This window comes from Lissotriton vulgaris, chromosome 9 (assembly GCF_964263255.1).
Source record: "Lissotriton vulgaris chromosome 9, aLisVul1.2, whole genome shotgun sequence".
NCBI lineage: Eukaryota > Metazoa > Chordata > Amphibia > Caudata > Salamandridae > Lissotriton > Lissotriton vulgaris.
The window spans coordinates 1,073,378,603-1,073,402,789 of record NC_141697.1 but is presented as its reverse complement, the minus strand read 5'-3'; the positions used below and the strand labels follow the sequence as shown (position 1 = coordinate 1,073,402,789).

The window sequence follows — 24,187 nt, the reverse complement described above, 5'->3', positions numbered from 1 at the left end:
TTGCCTGTTTGTAGATCAGGATAGCCTTCCATCAAGATGGCTGGCAGAAGTCTCATGAGACTCCAGTCTGCAGAAAGAAAGGCCATCCACTGAGAATCATATTTTTTTCTAACTAATGCTCATATTTATGAAAAGTGGCAATAAATGAAGTATCACTGGTTGGACTTCCATGCCACTGTGGGTGACTGTGGGTCTATTACAGACTGTAAATGTGATACCCTAAATATGGTTTTAATCTGAGATGTGACTATCATGGGGTATATTAAAAATGTTTAGATGAGTCTCAACAAATCCATAAGGAGATAAAACAAAAACAGGTGTCCATTTCACAAAGGGGATTGTAAACCAGCACTGAAAGAAGTGCCATTCCTCACAAGAGCAGATTTATTTCAATTCACCAAACTCAGCAGTAGTGTGTCTGGAAAGCTGACTTTGTAAATCGGGTTTAGTATCAATTTATTCTTGTCCTTGCTTCCCCAGATTTGCCATTTCTAAAGGATTTAGGTAATTTCAGTGGCAAGGAAATAATTGGAAACATGTTATTTTGGGAAATAACACGTGGAAAACAGACTTAAACATTTTCCTTAGTGTTCTAGCCGAAGACTTTGCCTAAGGGAAATATCTAGGTGCAATATCAATTGTCAGCTGTATTTGTGCTGAACTCATAACTCTGATGGGCCAGACAGTACCCCTACTGGACGCATAGGAATGAAGGTTGTGCTCTTGATGCGGGCCATAATAGTCCGGTGTTATGTTACGCATGCAAGAAACATTTTAATATATAGGATGAGTCAAAACAGTCGGGCTTAGTTGAACGTGGTAGATTACACGTCATGTTTTCTCCCTGGTAGCAATGAATACAATAATTTGTTAGCAAACGTTCTTATCTTATAACCTGATGTGTCAGTGGAGGAAGGGACACACAGTAAGATTTTGGAGGTCTGTGATTGGGAGACAGGGCGGAATATCGGTCTTTACTTTCGTTTTGCCCTTTGTTGTTTAGCATTTGATTACATGGCATGTAAATTCCTTTGGTCCATGCTGTAAAATTAGTCACTTGCCTGTTTTTGTAAAATATATTTTTGAAACTTTGGCAGGCAGGCTTTAGGAACTACTATGTTGCCAAACAACAATTATTCACTGAAAGAATGATGTTCTTGGATAAAGCTGAGTATTAGCACCATGTTGATGGACTGTCATCCAGAGTGCTGAGTGTGAGGGGAAAACATGTAATGCAAACTTAATGGGCTAACACATGGTAAGACAGACACATTTGTGTATGCCTGTGTTTGCATTTCAAGCCACACCTATTGGCAGTGCAAGTAATTGTTATAGAGGCTACCCATGATCTGTTCTCACCCTGTTGATGAAGAACTCATTTATCCAGAAGCTGTCTGGCTGTGTTGAACTTTAAGGGCTTGATGTACAAAGCCCCTTTACGACTATACAGCCTGCGATTTGCAAATTCATAGGATTTGAGACAGAAAAAGGGCTATGTTGTACAAAAGCCTTTTTAAGAGTCGGGCAAATCTTTGGGACTTGTGTAAAGGCTTATGCGACCCTGCCTGAATCGCAAGGAGCCATACAAGTGGCTACCACCTCCTATTTACATGTTCGACAGAGGAACGTAGCAATATTTTGCACCTGCAATTGTGGGCGTAAATAATTGATCAAATACCAACACCTAAAAAGGGGGTGGTGTCTTACTCGCAAAGGGGAAGGGATCCCATTTAGCCCCATCTCTTTGAAAAAAGTTTCAGGGAGACAGTGATCCATGAGACCACTCCCAACTGTAAGTGAAACTTTTTGAGAAAATAAAATGTTTTTTTTAACGGAGTCCTGTTTTTCTTTAAGGAAAATGGGCTGCATCAAAAAGTTAAGTTTTCTTTATTTAAACATAGTCACAGACATGGTGGTCTGCTAACACTTGCATGCCACCATTCCTGTAATCGTGGCCAATCGCATGGGGTCAGAAATTCTGATCTGCCTGATAAATATTAATTAGACAGGTTGTTTTGCAACCTCCTGTGGTTCTGTAATTTGTGAAAGACTTAGTTTAACTTCAGTCAGTTCGCAAAATACAATTCCATTCGCAAAAAGTTGGTATGCAATTTACATCCACTTTTTGCGAATGGAATAATAGTACATAAGGGTCTAGGGGCACAATTATAACCGACCTGCAAAATACATGTGCAAATTGGCCGCCTGCTCATTTTTGCAATTTGCACCCATTAACGATGTTAATATTTTGAAATGGGGAACAACACACCGCTTCCACATGGGGGAGCCAAATTATATTTAGCAGTTTTTGTTGCCATAAATTGCAAAAGGAACACCTGTGGCAGGTGTAATTGTCACTTGGCTTCTAATCCTGTTTTGGGTGTTGACAGAATTTTGATCTAAAAAAGGTTTTGATCCATGATTGTGATCATGCCTAAAGCTTTAAAGGTCTCATGAACTGCAGGTAACGCTTCTGTGAGATGATATTAGACACTGTGCTCTAGGTCGGCGTCAGTGATCTTGTGAAGCTTTCATCTGCTGTGTGCAGCAGGGGCCTTCTATTTTCTTCACTAAGCTTGTTGCTCCACGGTCAGCCAGGTATCTATCGGTAATTATTTTTTTATACATGTTTGCCTTGGTAGTCACCTACGTGCCCAGAGTCACAAGATTATTGACGCTGGACCACTAGCTATTAAAATTGTAAAGTTACAACCTGAGACGAATCACATATTGAACTACCGGTGATACAACAATTTTGCATGCCCACCATTAATAGTTCCCCTTGCAAATCACCAGCCAATTTTACCTGGTCCACTGTAACTATGCAAACACAACAAGATGATGGACGGAGTACTGAAACTATTCAACCACTCACAGTCAAGATATCTGGGTTTAATCCATTGTTCTTTTGGTCACCATGTCACACCAGTTTGGACCGAGCCATATGCAAATCCGTGTTGACCCTGCTCCTCATGGGAACAGTCCAGCTCGAACTGCCAGGTCAGATCCTCCCTGGACCGGAAACAAGAATCCTAGGACCGGTTTCGGGGTATCAACCCTCATCAGCCAGGCTAGCTTGAATCTAGTGGCACAGCGATCAAGGGACCCACATCTGGGCATACACTTGTCCACTTAGGGCGAACATAGCAAACACAACAAGATGATGGACAGAGTGCTGAAACATTTCAGCCACTCACTCCCAGTAAAGAGATCTGGGTTTAACATTTCACCACTCCGTCCATCAACTTGTTGTGTTTCCTATGTTGACTCTAAGTGGCCAAGAGTATGCCCAGACGTGGGACCCTTGTTCGCTGTGCTACTCAATTCAAGCTAGCCTGACTGTTGAATGGGGGTGAATGGTTGAAAAGTTTCAGCACTCCGTCCATCATCTTGTTGTGTTTTCCAATGTAACTATGTCCTGATGAGGCCACAAAGCAACAAGTCAAAACTTGGCGACCCTTTTTGTTCTTTGAAGAGTTCCTCTTGAAAGATACAACTGTATGCGAAAGATTGATTCCAATTACAGAATTATTTTTGGGTCTGCAAACAAATTTGACCCTGGGACTTTTACATATACCTCGGGTGTATTACTGAACACTAGGGCAAAGTGCGCACACCCACTTTGAATGCTTAAAAAGGACTGTATTGTGGTACAATGTTGTGTGATCGCTGTACTTATGCACTTGCACTTTCTCCATTTCTGCGGTAAAGCTATAATTGATGCTTTTTGAAGAAGAAATTATCTTCTTACACGAAAAATGACTGTGTGTGGCTGTTAATATGTTCAGTTATGGTAACAAGTGATGTGCAACGAGGACACATCAAAAAGAATGGTACAGTGTGGTATTAAAGAAACATACCTGATATTTTGCCAATAGTGACTTATGCTTTATTTTGTCAAATTAGATTTCATATTAAGCTGGCTTCCAGCCAGCAACCCATGGATTTCACTTCACTTACTGGAGTGGGTGGAGAAACTAATTGGCATGCTTCCTAATGTCATATGATCTATAGAGGCAAACTTTTTTTTCCAGCATTCCGTTTGTCATTGCCATACATAAGTAACGTTTTTAAACTGACAGGCAGGCTTTAGGAATTCCTATGTTGTGATACGAAAATGATGCAATGAAACAATATTCTTAGATACAGCTGAGTATCAGCACAATGTTGATGGATTGTAATTTCATATTCTTTGAGCAGTAAAGCCAGTATATGCAGAAAAATGTGTGATTTATATGTATCAAATAGGTATATTGTTCAATAATGATGTATTCAAGCAAAGTTTGCACTGTGGCCATGACATTCTGATATATGAGTGTGTGTGACCTCTCTTCCTGTGGCAAAGCAAAATCATTGTACTTCATCTCGACTAAGAACCACACCCATTTCTAGGGCTTCTTCCCAACTGTGCGGTTTCTTGGTAGAGAGCTTTGGTGATCCACACTGGTTGCTTGGTGCTGCATGCAGTGAATAAATTAGCGGTTCAAGCAGGGTTCAAGAGACTGGGAGAAGGCGACCATCCCTGGTTTTCTCCATTGCTATTGGACGTCGGGCTCATTGGTGAGGGCATCAGAGGCAGCACAAGGCATTTGGTTTTGCTGTAGCTAATATGACCTGGCATAATCCCAAACCATGATTTGCTTCATCTGGCTCTCATGCGCACAACTAGTGAGTCTCATGGAGCAGTGTACAATTGAGTTCAGTAGATGTATACCACTGCAGTAGAGGTTTTGATGCCAGTTTAGCAAAATTACGATGATCCAGTGTGTTATAAGAATAAATAGATGGGCATGGTATTGGGCGTCGCCAAGATGGCCGCTGAGCAGTAGCGATTCTTGTGGGTTTTGCTGTCTGCCGCCAGTATAACACAGCTGGGTGCTGCCCTCGGGCTCCCAAACGCCAGCAAAGGTGAGAACCGCCGGAGCCCACGGCGGACGTGCTTACAGGTCGAGGGCCACGTGGAAGCGAAAGAAATCCGCCACCGGCTGTCGCGCAAAATGGCGCCGGTCTGAGGCCCACGGAGATTGGCAGCCTGAGTCAGACGTGAGGACCCGGATGCGGCCTGGAACAAGCTGAGAAGACGGCGAGGGTCGTGCCGGGGAGTCAGAGAGGTCAGTGCGCTAACCCCGCAAGTTGGGCACCAAACTGGTGGTGAGCGGCAGAGAAGCCCGGGAAAAGGACCACGCGGAACCAGCCGCCAGCGCAATATAGCGGAGAGCTACCCTCGGCGCCGGCAGGGGAGCCCCAGGTGCTCCAGGAAATTGCCAGAGCGTTCGCAGAAGTGCCTGTGGGTGGTGGTCGAAGCGGAGGAACAGAGCAGGCCCCGGTGCATGCCCGACACGAGCTGGAGCGCGGTGCTGACTGAGGGCAGCAGAGAAGCCCGGAAGAAGGCCCACAACGGACCCCTGCGGTTGGAGTGAGTGGAGTCCCCAGCCCGCTGCCATAGCAGTTTAAGCGAAGATCCCTCCTGTTGTACACGGATGGTGTCTCCAGGGAGGTCCCTCCGCGCCGGCGGTAGAGGAAACAGCAAGTCAGGGCCTCAGAGTGCCGGAAATCGAGAACTCTGAGCAGCATCCCTAAATTAAACAGGCTTGCACTCGAAGGAGACCTAAAGGAGCAGCAATCAGTAATTTAAGAGGCAAGGTGTAGTGGCGGCCCCAAGGTTAGCCCCCAATAGGCTCGACGACAGAGACCAAAGGAGCTGGGGGAAATCATTGCTTACCAATGTAGCCATTTTTGGGAGGCCGAGGTGAGGAATACCTAACTGTTGCATCATTGGGAGAGGGAATGGCGAACTCCAAACCCCCCACCAAGAAAGACAGCAACATAAAGGACTTATTTACCAAGCCACCCCCCAAAAAAAACAATGGGACTTGAAGTTTAGCCCAGAGAAGGCAGTAGGAGACCAGGAGGAGGAGAAAGCCCCAGTGATAAGAACCTTCCTGGAACCCCATTTTGGAGCACTAAAGTCTGACTTTGCGGTGCTAAAGCAAGACATAGCCTCCGAGGTGAAGCGATCTGGAGAGAAGTGGACGACATAGACCAGAGAGTAGATTCGCGGGAGCGAATGGGAGACGCAAGGGCAGAAGAGCTAGACTCTCACCGCAGAGAACTCATAGACCTTCAAGAGAAGAATGCCGAGCTCCAATACCGGAAGGAAGACCTTGAAAACAGGTCCAGGAGGGGTTATATATGTATCAAAGGGGTCCCACGGCAAGCAACGGCGACCGGTCTGGAGGCATATGTTCGCCGACTCTTCCACCATGTGGCCCCCACGCTGGCTCCGCAAGACTTCATTCTGGGCTGCGCGCATAGAGCTGGCCACCCCACAAGAACACCCGGGACCCCACAAGATATTCTCATATGCCTACATTACTACACCCAAAAGGAAACACTAATGGTGGCAGCCAGAGATCACAGCACCATTGACTTTGAAGGCATTAAGATACAGCTATATCAGGATATATCCGCTATCACGCTGAAGAGAAGGCGCCAACTAAAAACCCTCACGGAACTCTTGCAACAAAAGGGAATTCGATATAAATGGGGTCACCCTTTTGACCGTACCTTCCTATGGGCCAACAAGACCCATTCAGTCCGCAGCCTGGAGGAAGCGAAAGACCTGATAGAAACAGACAATCTCACCCACAGCGATATGGCAGAGGGAGATAATAACTTACCCAAAACATGCAGGCATTGGACTCAGCAATCCCTCCAGCCAAGGGGAAAAAGTGAGTAAGTCATAGGACATAGAAAGTGGAACAGAAAGGGAAGCAGTGCTGAAACAGCTGTAGAATCAGGAGGTGCTAGAAGAGCAGAACAACAAATTAAGAGGGTAGAGAATATGCAGCGAGACAACAGCATGGGATCAATAAACCTTTAGACCTCCACAACGACGAAAACAGACCCGAGGGCGCACCTTCCCTTTGAGACTCTAGATGACAGGCTGGACGGTGGGGTGTATGGACTGAGGATTCGGATGACCTCTACAATGCACCTCCAATACCATGTACCCCGTTTCTCATGTGGTGGACGATTTGGTTGGGAAATCGATGTCCAGTCTCTGATGAGTATTGATTATCCTTTGTTTTATATCTTTCTTTTACTGACAGTTTTCAACTTTTTAGATGGGGCTCACTTGGGACTACCTACTACCTCATTTCCTCTGGGAAGTCAAGATGGCTATCCTTAGACCTAGCTGGAACACAGCACACTCCACTGAGAGATGGTCTGAATAATTAGTTATAAAGCGAGAGGGCTTTACACACCCACTAAGCGGATGACACATTTGTCTGTGCTAAAAGAGTCTAAATGCGATATATGCCTATTGCAAGAAAGACATCTGATTCCAGCGGACTGGCGACTACAGAAATCTCGCTGGTTCGACCGCAAGTATTTTTCCGGGGGATGGGGGAAAAAGGCAGGGGTAGCAAACTTTTTTGCCCACAATATGAGGGTAAAGTCACTAGTACACAAGCAGAAATACCGGGGCGCCTCCTTTCACTGTATATCCCATATGGGGCCAACTCTGTGACCATTGCGAATATATACACTCCCAACAAACGACAAGAACCCTTTATCCTAGATGCAATATGACGGGTGATGAAAACCACAGATACGCACGTGCTGATAGGTGGGGACTTTAATCTGGTCATGGATGCAACATTGGACTGTTCGGCACAGAGGGTGGGTAATACAATTGCATTATCAGCACAAGGCCAATGCCAACTAGCCCTACATGACCTATTAGACACCTGGCGCAAGCAACACCCGACAGAGAGATCCTATTCCCACTATTCGGCAGCGCATCACACTCGTGCACGAATTGACCTTTTCCTCACTACAGGTTCCTTATCATCCTGTATACAGGAGGTAGACAGTGGAGTAGCGGTGCTGTCCATCCATTTCCCTGTTTAAATCAAACTGAACTTACCCCTGTCCAATCACAGATAAAGCGCTTAGCGACTGAATCTCAAAATACTTATTTATAAGACAGTGATAGCTGAGATTACAGAAGCACTAAAGGCCTTCTTGGAAATTAATGATGCACCTGATACCCCAATTGCGCACTTATGAGACACTGTAAAGGCGGTCTTACAGGGGCACATTATAAGCATTGTAGCTCGCTTCAACAAAGAGACACTGAAGGGGAGGGTCGAAGAACTGGAGAAAATGTACAAAAGATCGGGGACACATCAAACACGCCACAAGCTTACTATAGCTTGAAAGTAACTTAAGGCCCTTGATATGGATAAGGCTGAATATGCCCTATTGCGAATTAAACAGAAATATTACATGGCAAGTGTGGTATTCCATGACTTGATGTCATTTGGAATTACCTGGTGTCATTTAGAATTATTCTGTGTCATGTAGAATGTTTTTACTTAACTAGGACAGTTTTCTGTGGACTGGATGCTGTAAGGACTTCTCCACCTACTTGTGGTTGTTAAGCTGTTCCTTTGGAATAAACCTACCAAGAACCTACATCTTGTGTCCTGGATTTACTACAGCAAGGATGAAGGCTGGCCGCTTGCTGGCCCAGAGACTCCGAGCATGGACGAATATCCAGAGGGTGACAGCTATTGTAAATCCCCAAGGGTATAGATTTGAACAGGATGAGCGGATAGCGCAGGAGTTTCAACACTTTTACAGGAAATGATATACAGCAGAGGAACACTCAGATATTGACATAGAAACCTACCTCAGTCACACACCATCTGGTAGTCTAGACCACCAAAATGCCTTTTCCGTAGAGAAAGATGTGCATATCAATGAGTTACTTACTGCGATATCCCACCAGCCGGAAAGGTGCCAAGGCATGATGGGTACCCCCCCAGAATTTTATAAAGTTTTTGCTCCGACCCTTACTTGGCTATGTAACTCCCTTAGCGAAACAGGCACCCTGACGGCTACAATGAGATAAGCTACCGTTACGTTCATACCCAAGCATGGCAAAGATCCAACTCAATGCACAGCATATAGACCCATCTCATTACTTAATGTAGATGTGAAGATTTTTACTTCGATTCTTGCTGCGCTCCTAGCCCCAATGACGCAGGGCCTCATTGACCTAGATCAGGCCAGGTTTATTCCAGAGCGTCATTGCAGTGACAACACAAAGAGACTATGCCATCTATTAGACAAGGTCCAACTGACTAAGACGCCAGCACTCTTGCTCTCTGTGGATGTGGAAAAGGCATTCAATAGAGTGAATTGGCTATACCTAAAGGCTGTCCTACGGGCGGTAGGGTTAGGACCTAGATTTATAGGATGGATGTCAGCTGGTTAAGCAAAGCCTCAGGCAAGAGTGTGGGCGAATGGGACAATATTGCAGCCTTTCTGCATCGAATGGGGAACACGGCATGGCTGTCCCCTGTCCCCGCTCCTATCCGCACTATTTATGGAGCCATTCGCAGAACGAATAAGGGCAAACGTGGGGATACTGGGAGTAAGGATGGGAGGTAGGGACAACAAATTGTCATTCTATGCGGATGACGTGATGTGATGGTGGCGGACCCCCTCCGCTCTCTGTCAAAGTTTGTCCTTGAAGTGGAAGCATTCGGTGCAGTATCAGGATTTAAGATCAATGCACAAAAGTTGCATCTCATGAACCTCACGATACCGGCCCCAGACACAGAAATTATACGGAACCTCTACCCATACCCAAGGCTACACAGGGGGTGACCTATTTGGGCCTTCAGATACATCCCATGGTTAGGCAAACAGCAGAGAGCAACTATGGCCGTCTACTAGCAGACACACATGCAGAATTGGAAAAATGGAAAGACCATAAACTGTCCTGGCTGGGGAGGCTAGCGGCAGTAAAAATGACGCTTCTCCCCAAGATACTATATGTCATGTAGACCTTGACCCCCCCCCCCCCTCCCCCTCCCCCTCCTCCCACCCCAGGTGCTACCTAAACTACAGCACTTGATGGAACACTATATCTGGTCTGGGAAAAGGGCACATATAGACAAGCGCCTGACGTACCTGCCACCATCATATGGCGGCCTCGGTCTCCCTAAATTCAAATATTACTACAAGCAGCCCAGCTCAGGTATATGGTGAAGTGGAACAGACCCACTACTGAGAAGCACTGGTGCTTTATCGACCAGGCCATCACCGGCATACACATATGGAAGATCCCCTGGCCGCATCTGTCACAAGGCATATATATCTCTCCGATACTTTGATCTAAAGTCAGTGTATGGGGTACAGAAGTGGTCCTGAAGAAATTATCCACAAGACTTTCCGCCATGACTCCCATTCTGGGAAACCCAGACTTCCCAGCATCACTGCACTGGGAGGTTACATTCCATGGCTGCAGGCAAATTGTAAGAGAGTGGGCGACCTATTCTATCATTTGGATATTATGTTCTTTCAGCAAATTCAAAAAGGATATGGGTTACCCTCCTCCGCTCAATGGCAATACACCATTATTTGTCACTGGGTCACACAACCATCCTTGAAGCCCTATATGGGAGACTTTTGCTACCCTTTGAAAAATGGCTTATTACCAAACATGCAGATAAAAAACTTATATCAGATATATACACATTCCTGAACACAACACAATCACAAACTTAAACAAAAGCGCAGGTCAGATGGGAGAAAGAGTGTGACAGGCAGTTCACACCGAAAGAATGGTCAGACATACAGAAACGGGCAAATAAAGCGGCACAGTGTGTCACAGGGTTAGGGACTCTATTACAGATAGCTTACAAGATGTGGGATCTATTGGAAATGGAAAGGCTCACAGCGGTAGCAGAAAATAAATGATCACGATTCGATATGATGTGGGGGCCCTGCATTAGTTATCTCAGTGGGGAGTTCAAGGAGCTGACTGGTCCGATTTACCCTCGAATACTTTGCCTAATACCAGAAGAGACCTCACCCACAGACCAGGCTTCAAATACTTAAAGTCTTGGAGTCGGTATACACCAGCACTATTCAGCACTATTCAGCAGAGGGGCCCTAGTATCTGGCACCTCATAACACTTATTAGATAGCCCATATGGTACCCTCCACCCGCTTGCCCCCTTCTATCTTTTCTATTACTGGGCTTTCATTCTCTTTAGTTTTCTTTTTCGTTGCGATTCACTTACTTCTGCCTCACCGGCCATTGGATGTAGGCGAAAGTATTTGTATTGATCCTCTGATTCTTATATTTATTTTTCTAAAATACGTATTCTAAACAATAAAACGATTTAAACATAAGAATAAATAGATTTTTTATGAGGTTTTGGAAACCAGGACAGAAAACGTTCTTGACCAAAAAGATTTGAATCCCTGGTTGTTTAACCCCTTCGCTGTGGGGTGTTTTCCCCCCGCTGTGGGGGGGGGAGGGGGGCCTCCCGCGGCGCCGCTGTGCTCATGACGAGCTCAGCTCGTCATGAGGCACAGTGCAGCTGCACTCATGACGAGCTGAGCTCGTCACGGCCACACCCGTTTTCAAACGTTCAGCACAGCGGGGATATTATCCCCGCGTGCGAACTTTCCAACGGCCGTGACGAGTCATCTCAATAGCACCCGTGCGTATGCTGATCACTTTTACATGTTCTTTCAGAAACAGACTCCATGGTGATAAAGCAATCAATGAGGGCTTAAATGGCTGGTTTCCTTGAATGAAATGATGTTGACGCCCCTTGCCATCCTTACATTTTTGCATAACGAAAATTGGGAAGAAAAAAATCTTGGTCATTCACTTCCAGTGGCTTAGCTTCATAGGTTCATAGTGGTGGAGAGGGCTAAACCTTTCAGGAAGCAATAAAGGAACTTCACAGTATGTATGCAATAGTGATGGAGGTTCTTGATGACAAACACTTCTATCCAGATCTCTTCCTGCCAGGAGATTGGGACATCTACTCACTTCTAATCTTCTATAACCAAACTGGGATCTTTCCTATTCCACTAAGCCTCTGGAGGCACCTGATGATTGGCCTTCAGTAGCCTCCAAACGTCCACTGACTATTAGGTCTTCCCTCCCCACAATAGTGCTGCATGCCTCACTCTCTGAGCTGCACACCACATGCTAAGGTGAAAATGTGCTCAGTTCCGACTAACCACGACTCCCTGAATTTTTCACTCGTATTCGGATTCCCATCTTCTTAGAGCCCCCACATTATTGTAGCTTGATCTGACCTCTATGTAGCTGTGTTCTTGTCATGAAGTTATGGCCCCAAAATGTTGGTCACCTCAGGGATATATGTTCCTGTACTCTCCGGAGCTTTTTTTTAATGATCCAAGGAGGATTGGTTCCTCTTTAGATCAACAGTCCAAAGCCTCCCATTGTCTATCTACTTCACATCCCTCTCACCTTGGCTTTTTTGGTCCACTCTCCACCTTCTGATTTTATAAACTGTTTGCTTTGACTCACTTAGCCTGTAGAGTTTGCAACAGCCTTTTCAGCGAATTGCTTGGACTCCCGATTTCTGTGACCTGAATGCACCTGTCTCTACTGTGATCTGGGTCTACTGTCACACCAAAGCCTGTAGGTTCAATGTTTCACGCCTCAGCCTTGACGCCCAATGCAGCAACTGTACATTTCAGCCTGTAGCACCACCAGCCTACTTTTCACTTGAAAGAACTAACCACTTTCTGTGCCACCTTCCTAGCCTTGCTTCCCGGGCAGTATTTCATCCAGGTACAGCCTTTTGCCTGATACCATAGGAACCATACTGCCCCTCAGACCTAAGTCCACATCAGTCTCATCTAAACAAACACTACTTACCTGGTGACCCTGCCATCATTTATGCTCTTTCCATCGCCCAATTGAAGGATTGGCATTCTTACCACACCTGCTCCTCATGTATGTAATTTTGGGGTCGCCAGGGGTCACAGCTGTGCCCGTATCTGGGAGGAGTGGGGCAGCCACTGCAGGACGCTGCAACCTGGCAAATGGAGCAAGCAGGGAAAGGAAGACTACCAGCTACCATGCCAGCAAGGATGAAGCCAGTCACACAGGGAGCCCGATAGGTGGCGGAGAACTGGGTTACCCGTACGGTCTGAACAAAAAAAGAGGCAAACAAGAAAAAACTCACCTGCACGGCTCTCCCGGAACAGCAGAAGAGCCGCTGCAAAAATATTCACTCCTTCCTCTGAGAAGTTCCAGCAGCCCACCAGAAATAATCTCTGAAAATTGACCCTACATTTGCGGGGTCAAGAAATCCATGACCCTTCAGTATTTTCACATCTTTTTTTAAGCACTCCTAAAGCTGAAGCTTTTGCTCTGCAGCTGAGAGTGCAGGGTCTTGTAGGGCTGGTTCTATGGCTGCATTTTATGTGGTCTAAATGTGTATAAAGAAGACGCGCATAGTTTAGCCCTCTCTAGGGGTTGGTTCTATGACTGCATTTTATATGGTCTGAAAGCGGCACCATCTAAGGGCTGTTTTTATGGTTAACTTTTATGTTCCTTGAAATTATATTAAAGGCACTCAGACACATGGTATGTTAATTTTAAAATACCTTATTGATACAATAATGTTGCCAGTGTTTACTGGTTAAGGTTTCTATGCTTTATTGACATTAATAATTGCCTTTACACATGGTTATTATTGATTATTGCATTTACACACAAAATGATGGTGTTTTTAAAATGTTTTTTTTTGTTTTGTAATACAGTAAACCCTTGATAAAGCCAATAGGTCTATTTTTTCTAAAGTGATACGCCCACCCAATTATAGTGTGATGTGTTGTCTGGTATAGATGGGAGGAGGGAGGAACTATGATTTTGAGGATCAAACGTGATTTCATTACCTGATCCAAGGTATTTTTGATCGGACTTATGTATATATTTGTAAAGTAATGTGTAGTATTTAGTAATGTTTGTGTTTAAATGTACTTTTCCTTTTCTAAAGAAAAATATTGCATGGACAATGATTTCTTGAGTGTCATAATTGCATGCCAGCAAATGGTGATTAGAAGCCCGCACCACCTCCCCACCTGGATTCCTCTGCTTCATTAACCTAAGAGAATCAAGCGCTACAATGGGGTGCTTGGCTTCTAATAAAGGGAAATTGTGGATCTATTACTTGCGCAGGCTTCACCTCCTGCACTATAGCCCAATTTCCTACAGGTTTGGCCTGTAACATTCGATACAGGGTATCATAACACTCTATTGTCTCATATCGAGGGCTGCGACATTACTGAGCAGGTACTAACGTGGTTTCATTGTTTCCTAGAAAACAAAACCCAAGTAATATGCCTCCATCCTTCTCATTTAAAGGAATCATCCATCAGCTGTGCTGTTCTTCAGCTGTGTAGACTTCATGTTATTACTCATTCAGAGCAATATCTACATTCTACCTGTGATAACATTGATCAGGTATTTTGGGTGTTCGGTAATATCTTATCCAAATGATACACAGATCATTTTTGGACATGAACAAGACACAATTAGTAACCTCTTACCCCAGAATGCTTAGCAGGAATTCACAGTTGGATGAAAAATAACTGCCAACAATTTAATGTCAGTAAACCTGACATTTTACTGGTAGGCTTGTCCCCTATACAGATGGACGGGCAAACTGTGGCCTCATAGTCTTGGTGCTGCTTCTTGTCCTGTGTCTGAAGAAAAATCATTAGTATTTGTATTTGATGTAATAACCCTCAGAAATATTACCAGTAGAGACCAGTGTTTCTGGCTAAGGGAACCTCACCCACTTTTCATGGTATTCTTCATCGTTGGTAACCTTACCCTGAACTTGAAAGAGAATGCAAACAGGATGGGCTCGACCTCTTTTGAGGGAGTTCTTTATTAGTCTACTGGATATGGAGAGGGATCCAGGTGAATGAAATTACCTTTAGGTAAACCCAAAGGCATTTCTTTTATTCAGGGTCCTAGATATAAGAATAAAACGTGAAAAAAAGATCTGTATTGAGTGATTATGACTCACACATCCATAGATGTACAAAATGTTTCAATCAAAAATGTAACCCCATGCAAGTCGGAAGCTTTCACCGGGGCTATTATGAATCCTTGTCTACCTACTAACTGTAAACATTCATACCAGTCATTTAGTGATGGTTCCATACCTTACTAGCATGAATCTAAGAAGACCTAGATGGGTGAATAAAGGAATATTAGAATTATGATAGCTTAACCTCATCGCTGCTAGCCATATTCCCCTCCGGTGCTGAAGTATAATGATAATGGGTGTGGTCATGACGGAACGGTTCCGTCATCAGCACAGCTCCACTGTGCCTCATGACAGAACCGTTCCGTCATGAGCATCGAAGGGGTTAAATAACCATGCCTCATGTGTAATCATAAGAATATAAGTGTTAAGGTGAAATCTCCATAGTAGAAAAAGTGTGAGAACTGGAAATCAACACCACACACATGGGTTGAGTTGGGTGCTTACAAACATTCAAGGATTTCTTACTTACCCAAACTATGGGATAAATATTCTTCCTGGTTGCAACCGAGGAAACATTCTCTGCAGTCACAAGCTTGTATGGGAGAGATAGTCAGCGAACCATGTGTCCAAAATCAGGCATCGTAATTGTCACAGGATGGTGTGTTTGCACTGTACCAAACACTCTATTAGTGGCAGTGGGATAAATCTAACAGTTGTAAGTCTGTAAATGTGGAGCACTCTTTCTCAAAAACTTGTGACTATTGTCTCCCACGTTCTTTTTGGAAAAACTCTTAAAACCTACCTTTTCTGGTAAGCTCTCTCCTTTTCGTCGGTCTTTTTCTTTGTTCCACTTTTTGGATCATAGTGCCACAATGCCCTTGCAGGGGGAACCTTTTGCGCTCTATAACTGTTTTGTACTTCTATTACCACTTCTAATAAGCCTTGAATTAACCCATTATCCTTTCTCTGTGGTTCTTAAATTATAAATTACCTTTCAGAACTCTAAATTATATGTGCCTTTCTTTACAGGGTTTTCGAGGACTCTACCGTGGTTACAAAAGCACAGTTTTAAGAGAGGTAAGCCTTAAAGTTCATATCTTACAATGCATGTCACAGAGTAACAGCAATTTACTTTCTACAATTGGCAAACCAGAAACTATTGCCATTCGTTTCGTTCTGTACACTCATTGTCTGTTGTGGACACTGGACATTTGGAGTTCTTCCTGGTATGTTTTTGTTTTAAAATAAAGTAGAATTTGAATCTCTTTAATCTGCATATATTCAGTTATGGAACACGTTTAGTCTGGCATACAGTCTTTTGCAGTTTCAATATGTTGATAGTTCATCCGTTTTTTTTTTTTAAGTAGATCAGTTTTTATTTTTATTTTATAGACTTCTTAAAAGTCGTCAACATCAAATAGCCAATAGTTTTGAATCTATGATTCTTGTGATTCGTACAGTGCCGCCAGACAGTAGGTTTGGTATTAAATGAATTATAAGAAAAAAGTATAGATTTTACTAAAAAGCTGTAGAATGTCATACGTCTCATTACCTGTGCATGGATGAAATATATTTCTGAATAGTGGGATCATAAGGCAGTTTTTCAGCCAAGAAAGGCTAAAAGAGCCTCTTTATAATCATTTAAATATGTAATATTCCAAAGTTAAAGATCAAGCCGGAGAATTTAAAAACATAGAAATGACATATTGCTTATGCTATAGGTAGGCTATTACCTGTGCTTGGGGATAATGTAAAGAGTATTTAGGGTTGAAGAGCTGTATGTTGTATTTACGAAGCGCCATGTTTTACAATGGCACTGAAATGACTTAAGCGTTGGTGTCCAGTCACGCCTTAACTTGGTCACATTACTTTTGTTTTTCTACATTACTACAGCATGGCAACTTGTAGCTGGCAATAACATGTTAGGCTTTTAACGTTTTTTGGGTTGAATTTTGGTTTTTATTACACGATGCTAAATAGTGATCTGAAAAGACCAAACTTGGTTGGAATTTAAGTATGAAACACGGTCTTCTATAGTATATAAAGAATGCAAAGCATGATGCAGGAAGTGTCAATTGATTGAAAGGTTGTTGGGCCTTTGACACTCCTTGTTCCACTGTTACATCCAGAGCAAGAGGCTTGATTTACTGGTCTCGATCTCTATTCACAAAGCAGTTTTCACAACTTAATTCAACTTAGGTCCATATATTCATTATGATAAAATCATCGCTGTTCTTCACATATTCAGAATAACTGTACTGTTGTCCTTTTATATGAGATTTGGAAGTTCCACCACGACATTCATAAATTGAGGACTGTGGCAAGGATGAGCAAGGTTCAGGGGAGTCTGAAATGCCAAACTGTTTAAGCCTGCAGGAATCCACATACCCCCCTTGCATATTTCCCATCACAAACACCTTATCAGCTGCAGTGATTGGTGTTTTTTCCCAGTGTAGAAATGGGTAAGAAACATCCACATATTTAATAGAAAAATAAAGGGAACGAAGGAAAAGATTCCTCCATGAGGACAACTTGCATATTTTTCCTATGTGAGTATCCTTGGAAAACTATGACCTTGTTTCACAAAAGGGCTTCTGGAATTTTTGAAGAATTCCTTAAAATTTACAAGCGTGCTCCAAGCGCTTCACTATGTACAATCCAGACTGAACTGCCTTGCAAAGTACTCTCCAGATGGGAACACAATCCAACGCAGGCTTGAGTGCTGTGGCTTAGTGAACACAGGACCACATCTCGTCATATCTGTCGCCCTTACTTTTATATTCTCAGGAAATATTCTCCTATCATTTAGTTGAAGAACACAAACCCGGAATAGGGTATCTTTTTGCAAGGTAACACTTATGCAAGTATAATCTCAGGCATCTTTGTGCCCTGCACCAAAAAATGACTTTCAATCTAAGCACAAACTAAGACATTTGTCAGTGTGCGGTCTACTCTGTTATTAGGGTTGATCACACGTAATTGCACTTGTAAACATTCACTATGCTTTGCTTATGCTTTTTCTGGTACTCGCAAGACATTAAGCGTTATTCTAATCGGAAAGTATGTGAAATAATTTTAGGCCGAATTTTTAGATGCTTGAAAATATCGTTTGTGTGATGTTGGCGTGGCATTTGCTGAGACATATGCCAAGGTTAGCTTTATCTTGCACCTATTTTCTGAACTGAAAAACCGTATTCTCTTAGATTGCTTCTCGAGACAGGTAAACATGGGAGCCGAAAGCATTGTTTATTTCTCCGAGGGTCTGAATAAATTAATACATTTAGTTGCTGCTGAACCAAGATCCCGCATGCCAACAAATAGATAAAACACACCGCTTCAGCTGAAAGCTACTTTCTTTAAAATTCATTGTGACATATGTCAGGATGGAAATAAATTTTTAAGCCAGCATCCTGGCAGTGTGTGCAACCTTGGCAAGATACCTTTGTTTACTCAAAATGGCAGCATTTTTATAAAATGTAATTGGGGTCTTTCCCATTATGTAGATTAATAAAGGAACCTTCAAACCTAATTTCTGATGAAATATTGCTTTCTACTCACGGTCTGTCCAATTGAATAAGTACTGAGGAGTGAATCGCGTTTTCTTTTTAAAAATGAAATAAATGATTAAAAGTTTTCTGTTCCAATTCAAGTGCAGGCTTTGTTTATTAAGGATATGTCACGTCCTCCATACTTGAGGCTCCAGAGACATATTTTCTATAGCAGTTTTCACCTCACGAGAAAGCATTCAAATTTCAAGTTCAGGGACAAGACAGCGTGTATTGTTATTCTACATCAATCTTTTTTATTTTTAAAATACTTTTGTTCTAAAAGCTGACTCCAATACACATGAAAATGCCTTGTTTTTCAATCATATGTGGGGAGGGAATTTGTAGTATAATTCAATCCAGGCGGTCCCTGGCTCTTCTGACCCCTATTGGTGACACCCTTTCCCCCATAAGTACTTAAAAAACTCCTTAAACCACGACTGTTGAGGGACACCTTTGACTAAACTTGTACAACCAAATAAAGGCCAGCCTAAACCAGTTGGACTTGAGGTTACATCCAGATCTGGCTTTAGCGCTGGTGGCACCCTGTGCTACAATAATTTTTGGTGCCCCTCCTCGGATACCCTCACTAACACCTGTCAAAGGTGCCCCTCACCTCTCCATAGCCCGTCTCTCACATACATTTAATTACTTTTCAAGCATTGGTAAAGGCTGGCTTTACTAATAAAAATGATTATCTACCCAAACATACCCTTTTCAGCCGCATTAGGAATAGATAATTAAAGACTAGGGAAAAAACATAACTTCATAACCCATTTTATGTAGTTTGCATGCAGTTCTTTGATGATAGTTCGTAAAAGTCACTGTTCTGTATTAGGGTTGTATCTTATGAACTGCTGTAACAAAAGGATCTCGGTGATAAAAGCAGGAATCTACCCAGCTATCCACATAAAATACAGATCTGTTCTTTGCAGCAGGCATATTGACCCTTTGCACTACTTTATGGCGAGTCAAAACTGCCACTAGACAAGTTCTAATCGCTCTCTCTAGCAGGAACATTAATCACAAGTGTTATCTTGACATTGTGACATTAAAACCTGATGCACAACGAACTCTGCTGAAGGTGGTTTTAATTTGTATGTTCTTGCTAAACACAGCGCCCCTCCCCAGGTCAGTGACCAGTGCGCCGCACCGGTTGCACTGCCATAAAGCCGGTCCTGGTTACATCAAATCGATTACCCTTTGTTCCAGGTTGGTTTGCCTACGGAGATCCAGTCTATCATCCACAAATGCAATGGCTAGCTGACCTGGGGACATCAATGAAAGAAGCCAGAATTGGGGCCCAGTCAGTGAACCTTAACTAAAGATAAATGCAGTGGAGCTACAAAAGGCTCTCCTGTACTCAACAAGCATTTACCTACAAAAATATCAATCATAGACTTCGCCTCAGATTTTGACTATATTCTTATGGCCTTCACAGACTGAAAATAGCCCGGAAGGGCCGGAAGTTGATTGCTTTTGTAAAGCATGGTGTTGACTGTAACGTCAGAGCACATGGAGAATGTACCATCTGCGATCTAGAGCTTCAAAGTGTCCGGAAGCAAAACGCACCAAGCCAGTGCAAGACTCCTCTGATGGTCATCTTTACTCTGCCCATACATTATTTCTCTCGGTTTCTGTAACACAGCCGACTCTGTGATTTGTAGGGTGTATTTTCCTGTTGCCAGCCTATTATGAGAAGCTAGAGGATTTCTGGTAAGGAATATAATTATTTCATTGAGTGAGGCTGGTACCTACACAACACACTGGAGCAAACAAAGGTTATCTCTGAAGAAGAAGATGCAATGAGGAGCCTAGTTGTGGGGGTCATTTTGACCGAGGCTTGAGGCTAAAAGCACAAAAACATTTGTACCAATCTTAGCATTAGTGTAATCAGGATTTATCCCAGAGCAGTAGGGTAATAGGTTTACTGCACATTAAGCTCCATTTCTACTACCACCACATTAACCAGGGAGGCGCAGGCCAGAAGAAAAGTAACGTCTACTATTAAACTTTACCTCTTGATTTTGTGCCAAAAATTCTATCATGGATAGTTTGCTGTATATATGTATGTGGTGGTTGTATAAAGTGAACATAGCCTATCCTTGCTTTTAACAGAGCGCTGAACAATTTCAAAAGCAAGCATACTGTCCACAACCGACAAGAGAGGTAGTTGGTTAGTAGATTGTTAGCAAATTGTGATGTAGTATTCTCTAAAGAGGTGTTTCTTCAACTCTTTCCCAAACTGGAGCAGTGTTGGGAAGGCCCGTATAGTTAGGGGGATGTTGTTCCAGACCCTGGGTGCATAGATTGAAGAGGCCCACTGCCCTGGTTTTTCTTTTTTACAGTTCTTATTTTCCAGCCTGATGGTGGCCTGGCTGTGGATCTTCAAAGACTGAAGGTGGTGAGCTTGTAAGATAAGCATGGGGCTGGTCATGATGATTTTGTAGATGATTCTGAAGGTTTTGAATTTTTGTGGGATGGCAAGGGGATCAAATGGTGTTCAGTCAAGGTGGTAGTGGTGCGATCATATAATTGTGTCCCTAGATGAGGCCTGCGGTGGCATATAGGATGCCCTTAAGCATCATGGTTCATGTCATTGAGCCAGGTTTATATTATGTTTTGCTTGTTGTTTTTTCTTAGAAAATAACACAGAAATTGTCTTATTTAGTTGGAGATTCAGGTGGGCACTGGATATCGAGGTTTGGGCAAGGTGCAGGCAGTGTTTGAGGCATTGGATGTCTAGACAAGAGGACACTTTAAATTTTTTTAAAGGTACATTTTAATCACATATAATTTAAGTTCATTATTAACATTCCTTTCTTGAAGTCCTTTAAGTTAAGTCACTTATCTCATACATACATTCATCAATCTTATTATTATCATGGCAGGGTTAGTACATAAAACACAAACCAATAACATAAAGCCTATTACATCATATATATTATTATATACACATTTTTCTAAATCATCCAGAGCTACGCGATTCCTGTCCTATTTAGTGGCGCAATGGATCCTTTTTTTTTTTTAGATCAGTTAATTATAGGTCTCCATGCCCTACGTCCCTTCTCTTTTGCACGCCAGCCCTTGTTGTTTTATAATGCCATTTCTTGAACCTGGATGTTTAATACTGGATATAGCCAAGCAGTAACTGACGGGGGTTCAACATTTTTCCATACTGAGGCTATCAAAAGTCTGACTACAGTAGTTGTAATAAACACAAAATCTTGATGGGTTGTAGATAATTCAGCTCGGCTATCATACCCAAATAGCATCATGGTAGGAGTAATAGTAATCCTACAATTGGTTGTTTCTTGCGAAAAATTCTCAATTCCCTTTTTTAATGAGCTAAGAAGGTTACGTGAAAAAAACATATGAATATTATCAGCAGGGCCCTGGCAACATCTAGGACATTCATCGATTCTCTTTTCCCCCATTTATACAGCTTGGCTGGGTTATAATATAAATCAAAGATAGTTTTATAATGTTGCGTCTTTAGATTGGCTGCCAAAAGGGTATTTCTCTCTAATTCCAATGACATGTCTAGATCTACCTCTGGATACCCGAGTTTCTCTGCCCATCGTGTCTCTGTTTTACCTAAATCATCTGGTATAGTTTCCAACAATATGTTATAAAACTCCCCAATCCGAGTGCCCCCTCCCCCCCCCCTGGTGTATTTTATTCAGTATAGGTATTGCTCCTAGACTAAATGATCCCCTTGCCAAGGTTTTTAAACACCCCTTCATTTGGATATATTTAAACAGAGTCGCTTTGTCGATTCCAATCTTTTCTACTAAATCCGAGAAAGGGATTATCTGTGCTTCGTCATTATATAAACACAAAGCCCGTATTATTCCTGCCCGCTCCCAGTCCTTAGCCATACCATCGATTTATTTCTACTGTAAACAATGATGACCCCCATAGCGGCGTATATATATTGCGTTTGGGAACTTTCAAAATCTTACAAACTTTTATCCAAACCGACCTGGCTGCTTTGATACATTTAAAACTAATGTTCTTATAATAACTCGCCTCCCATTGTCTAAGAAACAACCCTTCTGTTTCTTTTCCTATAGCAAGCTGATATATAGAGGTCAGGTCATCCTCTCCACCCATCCTCTCCTCTACCAAGAGAGTACCTATCTGCTGCAGAAAAACTGCCCAATAATAGAAAAGTATGTTCGGGCAGCCCAGCCACCTTTCTCCTGAGGGAGAGGTAATGTTCTTAAAGCCCGTCATACTTTAGGATAGTTCCAAATAAAGTTTGAAAAAATAGCATTCATTTTCTAGATAATGCAAGGTTGCAATTCGAGAGGAATGGAGCGTAGCAAGTAGAAAATTCTAGGAAATATTTTAATTTTTAACACATTTATCCTGCCAACTATAGTTAAATGTAATGCATCTGTTCGCCGAAGCTCATCATTAATATCCTTAAGTATAGGATCGAGATTATTTGCCCATAGCTTATCTAGTTTAAATCCTATCCTTACCCCTAGATACATTGCAGAGTCAGTCTGTGGCTGATCTTGTATTACACACTGTCTCGAGCATATTATCTGAGTCTTACCCTTATTGAGTCGGTAGTCTGACCTTTTCCCAAATTCCTCTGCCATATTTTCAGTGTCCGTAATTGCCACTCCTGGTCTAGATGTAACTACGGCAATATCGTCTGCATAAGCGAGCACTTTAGTTTCGTTACCGGTAGTTTGATACGGTTCAATTACGGCATTTAAAATCAACTGATTAACAAAAGGATCAATATATAAAGCAAAAAGGATTGGGGAACAGGGGCAACCCTGCCTGGTGCTGCGTGCTATCATAATTGGATCAGAAGCATTCCCCATCACTTGGAGCCTTGCAGTGGGCTTATAATACATCGCCTGAATAGCAGTGATCAGCAGCGGGCCAAACCCTCTCTCGGCTAAAATTTCTCAAAGATATTGCCACGTCACCTGATCAAAAGCCTTTTCGGCATCCAGGAGGATCACAGCTAAACAGTCTCCTCTAACTTCTGCAATATCTATCAATGAAATCACACGTCGAATATGGTCAGTAGTACCTCTACCAGGTAAAAAGCCATGCTGCCATGTTGAAACTAGTTTAGACATGATCCCCTGGGGCCGATTGTCCAAAACCTTTAAATAGATTTTGTATTTATTAATGATATCGGCCGGTATGATCCTGGCAGCTCAGGTGGTTTTCCTTTTTTTGGAAATATTACAATGTTGGTCTCCTGCAATGATCTGGGGGGTATCCACAATATTGTACATCTAAAAACAAGTCTTGTAATATTGGAACTAGAATTGATTGCCATACTTTATATATTTCAACTGGAATTTTATCGGGCCCGATGCTTTCCCCGAAGATAAGGCATTCAGAGCTATCTTTGTTTCTTCCAATGAGATTTCCCTTTCCAATTCACAATATGTCTCAGCATCCAATCTACCAGATCCTAAACAATTCCCCATACTTCTTGCTTGTCCTGAGTCGCCCGGATCCAATTGATATAGTTCGTTGTAGAATTGTTCAAACACCTCCGTAATTTTAATCGGAGTATTTTGCAATTTGTCCATCAGAGTTCTTAACTTCGGCAATATTGTTATGCGAGTCCCGCTGCCTAATCCTAAGAGCCAGTAATCTACCCGCCATCTCTCTATATATTTATACCTCTCTCTTTGATATGTTTGATATGCCTGGGCCACTTGTACTTGAAGCAGACTATTGATTTCTGCCTTAGCTATTGCTATTTCTTTCCTGACCTCGCGTAACCTATCCGGATTTCCC

General features: G+C 42.7%; 1 protein-coding gene across 2 annotated transcripts in view; it reads left to right on the top strand.

The window, feature by feature from the left end:
• SLC25A26 (solute carrier family 25 member 26) overlaps positions 1 to 24,187 on the top strand; it is an 885,107-nt gene that overhangs the window by 368,891 nt on the left and 492,029 nt on the right. For both annotated transcript variants that reach the window (XM_086936841.1, XM_086936842.1), the window contains exon 5: positions 15,888 to 15,935. In XM_086936841.1, coding sequence (XP_086792967.1) covers positions 15,888 to 15,935 — 48 coding nt within the window. The remainder of the gene's footprint in view (positions 1 to 15,887; positions 15,936 to 24,187) is intronic.